This window comes from Cetorhinus maximus, chromosome 15, assembly GCF_964194155.1.
Source record: "Cetorhinus maximus chromosome 15, sCetMax3.hap1.1, whole genome shotgun sequence".
NCBI lineage: Eukaryota > Metazoa > Chordata > Chondrichthyes > Lamniformes > Cetorhinidae > Cetorhinus > Cetorhinus maximus.
Genome location: NC_135893.1, coordinates 99,047,974 through 99,059,090, shown reverse-complemented (window position 1 = coordinate 99,059,090; position 11,117 = coordinate 99,047,974). Strand labels below are relative to the sequence as shown.

The following is an 11,117-nucleotide window of genomic DNA, read 5'->3' as shown; positions in this document are numbered from 1 at the left end:
GTAAAACTGATTTCTTTTTAGAATAAATGACTGGTGGCTTAACAATGCAACACGCTTTCTTAATTTAAAATGTCATTGCAAAATGTAAATTTAGCATGCTGGCAAATCAGACCTCAGTGATCACTAATACACAATGTAGATGTTTTACATGGCTTCCTAGAATACTCTTACAGTACCCTTTCTTGGTCCCTGCAGAATAATACAAACTTACAGCCACACCTAATGTCACAGAAACAAATCCACAGTTAAACTGAATCTATGTGGCACATCTGCAATAAGAATATTCCTGGCACAAGAGCATTCCTAGCACATTTTGTTTAAGATTTTAAACACAAATAGATTTATAATTCCTAATTTTCAATTCTGTTTGTTAATTCTTAAACTTTCAGATAGCTAGGAGGAAATCATAATTTGCAATTAGGGAGTATAATTAGATTATTATAAAAACTCTGAAGAGACCTGAGTATTTCCAGCATTTTCTGTTTTTATTTTAGATTAATTATTAATTTGGAGAGAGAAAAATGGAGAAAATGAGATCACAAAATAAATACAGATGAGGGACACTACTGAGCTTAGAAATTTAATAGTGTTACGCAGTCAGGTCTACTGTTTCAAAGTGGGTTTGCATCAAGACCCAAGTTAATTCTGTAACAAATCAATGCTGAGAAACTTAGAAACTAAAGTTTTTCCTGATTGTATTTTAGACTTGATACATTAAACAATGTTGCTTATCCAATCTAAAAAATGTTGTAGGACTGTGATTTCGAAATTAGAGGCATTAATCCTGGTCTTAACCAGACTCCGAAGCCACCCATTCTCTCACCAACTGTATTAATGGCTCATTTTTAGTCGCCACATTAGGTACTCTCATAGAAATTCATAGTTCCCATTAATTTATTTTGTGCTACATGGTTCATACACTGACAGCAATTCAAAATATGACTCCAAACGTATGAAATTGTACATGGACTCAAACTTAGCGCTAAACAACTATATACTTCGACATCAATGCTTTATTTCAGATATAATCTGAATGATTCCCTTGGTCCACTATACATTTCAAATAATTTAGACAATCCACATTAAATATAATTTGTCTCAGTCACATCATTATACTTACAGCAGACATCAAAACATTAAGCACATTGTTTGAGATTGATCACAGGAATAGCAACAGAATAGAATATATTTAACATACTATATTCATATTACATGATCCTGGAAGACATCACAGCTTTAAAAAAAATTATCAGCTTATGTGACACATGCTTATTTATGCTCCTTTACTTCACCTATAAGTCTGAGCTTTAAATAAAAGTTAACTGGCCTATTCTACTCAGCATGTTGCTTTGTTCAAAAGTACAGCTTGTAACTTCAGCACACATTACAACAAACAGCTTCACAAGTAACAAGGGGAGACAACGGTGTAGTGGTAATGTCACTGGACTAGTAACCTAGAGGCCCAGACTATTGCTCTGGCGACACAGAATCGTGGCAGCCGGTGCAATTTAAATTCAATTAGTCAATATATCAATTGTCATAAAAATTCATCTGATTTAGGGAGGGAAGGAAATCTGCCACCCTTACCAGGTCTGGCCTACATATGACTCCCACAGCAATGTGATTGACTCTTAGCTTCCCTCTGAAATGGCCTTGCAAGCCATTCAGTCATACTAAAACTGTTACAGATAGCAGATGAACTGCAGCACTTCAAGAGGGTTCACCGCTACCTTCTCAAGGGCACTTAAAGATGGGTAACGATCACTGGTCTTGTCAGTGATGCCCACATCCCATGAAAGTAAAATAAATTCTTGTATAAGGCAAAACACCTTATACAGTAAACTGTGTCACCACCAAACTCTAAGCACTCCAGCTGGGCTTTCACTTTTTTTAAAACTAGAAAACTTTCCCTGTCCCTCTCCGCGTGTTAATAAACCTCGCAGGAAAGTGAAGGGCTACTTTGTCTCCTCCAGCGAAAAATTTCAAGTTGAGCACAATTGTTTCCACAGACCAAGGCAACATGTTGCAAAACATGTGCTGGTTTGTAATCTACTGCAATCTGTTATCACTAAGATAGGAGAGCATTTGAAAATGTTACACTTACACACTTTTGTTAAATGCTGTGTAAATCAAGGAAACAGCTGCCGCCAGTGCTTTGCAATATCTTATACAAGCACATTGGCTAAAGTCAGCAGCAAAGTGAGCAGCACAAGACTCTCAAATGCTGCTTTTTATTCATGAAAATCACGTAAAACTTTTAGAAGGCAATGGCATTTAACAATTAAATGAAAAAGTGTAGGTTTGATCATTTTAGAACAAGTTCTACAGCTACCAGACATTGAAAATACAATTGTTTGAGAAGGGCCACCCTATTTGGTGGAAATGTCACGACAGTTTGAACAATGCTCAACTTGATCAGTATTGTTAATGAGATACTTTACAACCTGTGTCCCTCACACATGTATTACTTAGAAATGAATTTCACTATTTACCAGAGAGATTGAAACAGTATTACTCCACGTCATGTCAAACTTCATTTAGAAGAAACAGGATTGATTATTGGATATTCTCAGTTCTCAGCTGAAGATACACATGAAAAAGATGGCAATCCTTTGTACTGGATTCTAACACAAGGACATAATTAGAGCTTTGCGTGGTTAAGGTTCAAAGAAAAATCAATGACCTTCTCGAAACCACAATCTACTGAAATACAATATTTGGATCCTGAATATAGCTGCATTGTGAATGATATTTTCAAAATTAATATCACATTTGCAAACAGCTGAAAAATCAGTTGTCTTAGTTTGCCAATGTGAACAATGACAAATATCCAAATATTATACAAACATGCAACCAAAATATGAACATTGATTAATATTAATGCACACACACTCTACCCACAACCTATCCAGAAGTGTTTCACAAATGCACTTTACTTATGTCCTGCATTGGGGAGATTTATTTGACTGCTCGAGATCCCCTTGTGTACACTCCACTGTAAAACTTTTCCTACATCTTGAAACCAAGTCCTTTTGGACTAACGGAACAGATTACATTTTCAAAGTGCAAGGATTCACTTTTCAGGAATACATATTTAATTCATTTCCCCTGTTTTTTTTTAATGCACAAATCAAATTTTTACATTAACTATGCAGTGTAAATTCCAATATTTTAGTGTCAATTGGTTAGTATTTGTATCTGTAAGATTCTAGACAAACACATGCCCAACATAATTAACCAAACTATGTGTTAGGTACTCCGACCACATAGAAGGCTCCCAGACAAATTTTAGCACTGCATATCTGGTCAATAAACTAAAACATTTATAGCACACCTTAGAAGTCTAAGGTCGGTATAAATTAAGCTGCGCTCGGCGTTTTTCATCTTTGTTCAGTATTTTTCGTTTTTGTTCATTCTAAGTTGCTGAATCATTAAAAAGGCAAATGCTTAATCAATCACCAGTTTAGAAATCCTGACGCAAGAATAATCTAGATCCAGGCACAAGATTTCTTGGTAAAGCAGCCATGAGCATGAGGATTGATGGATTTGTGACCAGCACAAATTCAAAACTAACTAATGCTATAATAATGTATAAACTGCGTAAATATGATCTGCTTAAACTTAAACATGACAACACTTCAGTCTTTCCATTTCTTCTTGATCAATGAATCTCTGGTTCCCAAGAATATTGTAGTTCAAGAACGTTTGGCTGGTCCACTAAGAGGTATAATGTATAGTTTTAGTTATTTTGTTGCCCTGTTAAACAGGTTGAAAACATTAGCTTCAGTGCTTGAACATTCAACTCCCTGAAGAGAGAATCTTCCCGCCTTTATTCCACATAGCCTGCAACTTGAAAATGATCAAAAGTGCACAATGCAAAATCTGTGTAATGCTATAGAAATCACTGCTTCTAATTCAATACACTTGCTACCATTGTCCTTTCAGCAGCAGTAAACCACACCTTCATCCATTAAAACCTAAAGTTTTGAGATAAACATCTACCAAAGAGTGATCGCAGGGTTAAAAATTTAGACTGCATTTGATTTTCAGACTTATTTCCAAACATTGCCAGACCAGGTTCCAACATTGACACATATCAAGGGCAAGTGAGCTAAGTGCACTGTGTGTTAAGTTATCTGTTTCTAAACTCCAAACAAGCCGCCCAAAATATTGAGAGACAGCATTTACAGCAGGCAGACTCGGAGCTGGGGCAGGAAGTGGGGCACAAAGTGCAGACTGGTCTTCATTTAATCTGGTGCTCAGGATCAGTAAGGTTTGAAGTTCCAGTAACTGGAAAACACAGAAATCTGTGAAGACAAATAAAAGAAACATTGCAACATCCAATAGAAAAAAAAAACCCAATACAATACTTCATCCAAATTCCCAAAGAAGCAAGTTTCATCATTGGAATTGAAGCCACAAGTTAGATTTTTCCTCAATGATACTTTATCCCCTGTCAGTTTTTTTTTCCCCAAATGCACAAAATTAACTACAGCTTCTCATTGTGATGAATGGAAATATTAAATGTGTTATTTTCACCATTTTGTGACGGGCGCCAACTAAACTCTCAACTATTAAGAGTTTCATTTAGTTAAGGCAATACTTTTTGACATCTTTATTTAACTTGTACAATTTTTCAAATCGCAATTTTAAAAACATATCAATATTTTCAATTTAACCAATTCCAGCTCAATTTCAAATGGGCTAAAATTGGCAAGGTGCCCAGGCCAGAAGGGTTGCACATCTAAGGAAGTTGCTAATGTAATCTGTAACGCCCTAGGGGTTTTATTACAGGCAGCATGGCAGCTCAGACACTGTTTGTTACAGAGCAGAATTAGCAAAAGCAGAGAGTTATGGCAGCGCTTGCTCTCTGCCTGACAGGGAGAATCACAGAGTGGAGAAGTGCAAAAGAGGAGCAAAATACATGAATAGGATGGGAATAGAGGGATACGGACCCCGGAAGTGCAAAAAGTTTTAGTTGACGGGCAATATGATCGGCACAGGCTTGGAGGGCCAGAGGGCCTGTTTCTGTGCTGTACTTATCTTTGTTCTTGTTCTTAAAGGGGGTGAAGGAAGAGAGAGGTCTGCATGCGTCCGACGAAAGGACACCTTTCCACTATCAGGAGGAATCTAGCTGTTCAATTTAGCAGCCCAGAAATAATCCAGTAACATTTACCCAATGGTGTTGGCCATTGTAATTAGAGATAAAGAACAGCATTTTATCTGCCCTTTCAGTTGTATAACTGGTTTGTTATGAACACAAAGTAGTCAATTGTGAAGAGGCCATCACACAATATAAGATGATACTTCTGGTTAACAGACAGGTTAAATAGACCATACCTTATCCTTCAGTTGCTGACAAAGCTGTAGTGCGATAGTAAAGAAAACAAGCGTGTCATTCAGCCAGGGGACCACACATTCCACTTTGTGCACATGGCTAACTTCAAATTTCTGGTTATTAAGCTCACTGCAACACAGAATGAAGAAAACACACTTTGAAATTAATTCTTGCTAACATTTAGGAAAGAAACTCTTGCTACATGCTTCAGTGCTACAATCAAGGAAGCCCACTGATTTGATGACTCTCTTGTTCTATATTAGATTGGCAGCCTACGCTGGAATTTCAACTCAAAGTCTAGCTGTGAATGAAGTACTGGAACTAAGGGGAGAATTGTTGAGAAATACAAGATTTTGATTGTATTTCCTTCCCTTTCGTTAGATCTCAATGGGCTGCATGTCATTCACAGACAAGAGGAGAGGTGACACCTCATGCATCTCCACTGCAGAGAAGCATCCAGCCTCTGAAAGCTAACTTTGGCAGCACATTCAAGCTATGAACCTCAGCACATAGACAAGTAAGGTTACAAACTTTGTGCTTCATATTTAATTAGAGGAATTGTAGCTTAGATAGTGATGTTCCTATAAAGAGGATAATGCAGTAATAGTAGCAATGTATCACTGAACTTGTAACATGAGTGTAACAGTTGAAGCACACCTTCATGTTGCACTAAGTCATCTCAATAACACAATGTTAGTAACAGCACTTTTTTAAAAAATGGCTAGAATTGTGCAATTTGATCCCAGGAAAAATACAGGAGGGCCATGCAAGAATGCAATTTAATTTATTCAGTCACCACACACCAATGGCCCCAATAGTATTCTACCATGGGAACACTGGCGTATAGTGGTTTAATATTTTTAATCACATGATTTTGCATTCTTTCTGGAGACTGAATTCTGCAATTCCATCAATCTAACTACTGAAATGCAAATTGTGGTGTTGTCATTTATGTGTACGTATTTTTAAAAACTGAATCAACAACATGAATGAGGTGTTTGTGGAGAGCCTAGACATCCATTAGAAATGTGAAGTTGCAAATTAACGAATGTTAATGAGGCATTATGATGTTTCGACATTTATGCACTGGTGTTTTAATCTTTTGTTGCAATGAAATTTTTGTGAAGGCATGATGTAGATCTAATAAAGCTACAGAATAACATCCATTATTTTAGCAAGTGCCTTTTAAAACAGCAAGCATCTTTAATTTGTCGGATGAGTCATATGATGTTTGGATCTGCAACTACTTCAAATGGCCAATTGTTTTTTTTGTCCTCTGGCCAAATTTCTGGAACAAACATTTCAAATGTACATTTTCTGAGATATCCATAATAGTGGGGCTGAAAAAAACCCCAGAAAAAATCTATTTCTCAATCAGTGCAAAATACCCAGAGGGAATAAACAAACAATACAGAATCATTTAAAAAGCAATAAAATTTCTTGGAAGGATGTACCAAATGCAAATGCAACATATATGCAAAAAAAAAAATACACACAAACTCTCTGGCTCCTGCCACTGAAATTTAAACGTTCCACGTTCTATATATATATATATAGTGGCACTTTTTCAGATATTAGCAAAACTCAATTTAAAACATATAACAGGTCAGAAAAGGCTGCTGGTTATGAGATACTTTGTACCTGCTAACCTTCACCTGGGAAATTTCGTACTAAACCAAGTTTTTTGGGTCATAATTGAACAGATGAATCTATTTCCTAAACGAAGAAACTCAGAGGGGCACTTACAACATGGATCCTGGGTTGTGCAGCACAGAGCTTCCTGAAGGTCTGAAGTTCTGTAAGGTGAAGGGCAAAGCTGATAAGAAGCTGGTCCAAAAACAAAGCAAGTACTTGTTATATCATAGGACTCCCCAGTAATTATTTTCTTATTGTGAAGGATGTCAGCACTGCTGGCAAGATATTAATTCTTTCAAAGCTATATAAAACCTCTATAGTTTTATACTTGACATTATAACTTCATTATTGAGGTTGGGAAAAAAAAGTTTCCAACCCCAAGTCCAGGACTTTCTATTGTTTTGTATGTCATGGTTCAAATGGAACATAATCGATATGACACAAAGAGAGAAGCAAACAGAGAGTTTAGAATGATGCTAGGGTAACATTGTCAATCTCAGGGTCTCACAAGATCAAATAGTTCAGACACTTAAATTAAAGAAGGATGTCACTTTTCTATCCTTAATCTCCTACTGGGCGTGTGCGAATGTGCATAATCCTGTATAAACAACATGGCATATACTTGCAGTCATAAAAATACAGGAACAGCAGTAGCTCATTCAGTCCCTCGAACCTGGTCCACCATTTAATTAAATCACGGCTGATTTATACCTTCTCTTCATTTAATTGCCTTTGTTCCATATCCCCTGAACCCTTTACCTAACAAAATCGATCAATCACAGTCTTGAAAATTTCAACTGACCCAGCAGCTACAGCCCTTTGGAGGCTGTGGGTTCCAAATTCCCGCTACTCATTGTGTGGAAGAAATGCTTCCTCATTTCATTCCAAAATGACCCAGCTCTAACTTGAAGATTATATCCTTTTGTTCCGAATTCCTCTACCAGAGGAATCTATTCCTCTCTGTATCTATTCAATTAGATTTCATTATCATTTTAAACAGCTCTATTAGATTACCCCACAACGATCTCTTAACCTCAAGAGAATATAATGCAAGTCTATGCAATCTATTCTGAATTTAAGCCTTGGTATAATTCTGGCGCATTTGCACTGCACCCTCTCCAAGGCCTTAAAAATGAATGCAATACAGCAGATGGGGTTTAACCAAAGCTCTGTCCAAGTGAAAAATCACTTCCTCCTCTTTGTAGTCCAACAGCACACCCACCCCATACAGAAATAAAAGCCAGCATTCCATCAGCCCTTTACAATTTCTTTTACACCATAGCTTTTTACTGATTTGTGTGTTTGCTTTTTCCATTACTCTCTTATCATTAAGGAAATATTTTGGTTTGTTTTTCTTATCTCCAAAGTGGGTGATCTCACACTGAACTCCATTGGCTATAGTTTTACCTATTCACTTAGTCTGTCCAATGTATGTAACTTCCTGCTCCCATCTTCACAACTTACCATGCCTCTACTTAATGTCGTTTGCAAACTTAGACATAAAACTCGATCCCTTCATCCAAAGTGATTGACCTCTCACATTAAAATGCATCTACCGTATTTTTGCTCACTCTCTTAGCCTTGCAATATCTCTATACAACTTCCTGCTCCCGTCTACACAGATTACTCTGCCCCCTACCTCAATATCATTTGCAAACATGGACATACAATTCTTTTACAGTACAATTCTATTCCTTCATCTGGGCCATTGATTTATTCATTGAAAAGCTGAAGCCTCAGTACAGAGCCCTGGAGAACACCACTTGTCACATATAATCAGGAAACATTCCCTTTATCCATAGAGTACCTCATACTTCTCAACCAACAACCATATTACAAGATTACCTCCAATTCTCTGCTCTTTCATCTTTTCTAATAATGTTTTATGTGGAACCTTATTAACTGCCTTCTGGCAGTCCACATACACAGTATGCATAGACACTCCCCTATCCACTATGCTAACAACCTCAACAATTTCAGCCAGATTAGTTTGACATGGCCAACATCAGGGAGAACTGGTTGTTCTGTTTATGGTATATATAAATGATTTAGACTTGAATGTAAGAGGGTTGATCAGTAAGTTCGCGGATGACACGAAAATTGGTGGGGTGGTAAATAGTGAGGAGGATAGGCTTAGATTACAGGAGGATATAGACGGGCTGATCAGTGGCAAATGGAATTTAATCCGGATAAGTGTCAGGTGATGCACTTGGGCAGGACAAACAAGGCACAGGAATACACGATGAATGGTAGGACCCTGGGAGGTACCGAGGATCAGAGGGACCTTGGTGTGCATGTCCACCGGCCCCTTAAGGTAGCGGGACAGGTAGATAAGGTGGTTAAGAAAGCATATGGGATATTTGCCTTTATTAGCCAAGGCATAGAATATAAGAGCAAAGAGGTTATGCTAGAACTGTATAAAACACTGATTAGGCCACAGCTAGAGTACTGCGTGCAGTTCAGGAATCCGCATTATAGGAAGGATGTGATTGCAATAGAGTGCAGAGGAGATTTACCAGGATGTTGCCTGGGCTGGAGAGTTTTAGTTATGAGGAGAGATTGGATAGACTAGGGTTATTTTCCCTGGAGCAGAGGAGATTGAGGGGGGACATGATTGAGGTGTATAAAATTATGAGGGGCATAGATAGGGTAGACAGGAAGGAACTTTTCCCCTTGGTGGAGGGATCAATAACCAGGGGGCATAGGTTTAAGGTAAGGGGCAGGAGGTGTAGAGGGGATGTGAGGAAGAATTTTTTCACCCAGAGGGTGGTGGGAGTCTGGAACTCACTGTCTGAAAGGGTGGTAGAGGCAGAAACCCTCATAATATTTAAGAAATATTTGGATGTGCACTTGCGATGCCATGGCACACAAAGTTATGGGCCTAGTGCTGGAAAGTGGGAGTAGAATAGTTAGGTACTTGTTCAAACGGCGCAGACTCAATGGGCCGAAGGGCCTTTTTCTGTGTTGTAGACCTCTATAACTCTATGAACAGATGTTAGTGTGACTGCTCATCTACTCACATTAAAGATCATGCAGTACATTCTGTTTCTGTAGCTCTTCAACCTCTTACAGTCACAAGCTTCTGTTTGGAGAAAAGAGAGAGAGCCCATCCAATCCAGAGGAACTAAAACACAGGTTATTCTCCTTGTTTGTTTTCCCTTCTTTTCATTAAAGAATTAGAACTAGGAAACTCTCCCTCCCCTTGAGGAACCCACGGTGTAACTGTGGGCTGGGACTACTCCGAATCATGCTAAACTCAGGTGTCAAGAGAGAGTGAGCTGCTCCAGTTCTGACAAAAGATCATTGACCTGAAATGTTAACTCTGATTCTCTCTCCAGAAACCCGCAAACCTACTGGGCATTCCTTGCATTTTCTGTTTTTATTCCTGAATGTGAACCCAGAGTCTCAATATTATTCTATGATAGAATCTCGAAGACTCATCACACCAAGGACAAATACAACTTCTGTCATCTTTAGCCTTGTACATCACAATTTTAGTTATACATCGAAACATTTTATTTGTTTTCTTCACTACAGGTGAACACTGAACTAAGTGTTTTATCTATCAAATGGCCTGAGGTTTCTTTCCTGCTATTATCTTGGGCACATTTTGCCTTCTACCGCTATATAATTATTCATGAACTCCAGCTGACAGCTTTCCGCCCACCGATTTACCCTGCCCTTTTCCCACTGCATTATCACACGTTGGTCAACACCAATGCACTCAATTTTGTGTCACTTACAAACTTCATTTCATTCTCTAAAGCACTGATAAAAATTGTGCACAACGGACCCAAAATCCAACTTAAATCTTCTCAACATCAGACGACATTCAAAATGTCATGTTTAACAAACTACTGAACGACTGTACGAAACAGTTCAAACGATGTTTCTCTTTAAACGACTAGTTAGCCGGTAATAAGGCTGCCAACCCTCCAGAATTGGAGTGGAATCTCCAGGAATTGACAAACAAATCTCCTGGGCACTGCTGTTGTACAACCCTGGAGAAAAATCATCAGGACATTAAAAAAAAGTTTGCTTCTTTTGTCATTTTCTTTGAACATTTTGCCTTACAAAGATATAAAACACATTGTAAATGGGGGTGGTGGGGGGAGCTGTTTGGCTGACAGTCAGGCTTCACCCA

At 38.0% G+C, this 11,117-nt stretch overlaps 1 protein-coding gene across 1 annotated transcript in view; it reads right to left on the bottom strand.

Annotated features, from left to right (window-relative positions):
- Positions 1-995: 995 nt before the first annotated feature.
- Positions 996-11,117, bottom strand: part of rogdi (rogdi atypical leucine zipper) — a 32,321-nt gene continuing 22,199 nt past the window's right edge. The window contains exons 9-11 of the mRNA XM_078559051.1: positions 7,085-7,134; positions 5,341-5,467; positions 996-4,307 (exon numbers count right to left, since the gene is read on the bottom strand). Coding sequence (XP_078415177.1) covers positions 4,266-4,307; positions 5,341-5,467; positions 7,085-7,134 — 219 coding nt within the window. The 3' untranslated portion in view covers positions 996-4,265. The remainder of the gene's footprint in view (positions 4,308-5,340; positions 5,468-7,084; positions 7,135-11,117) is intronic.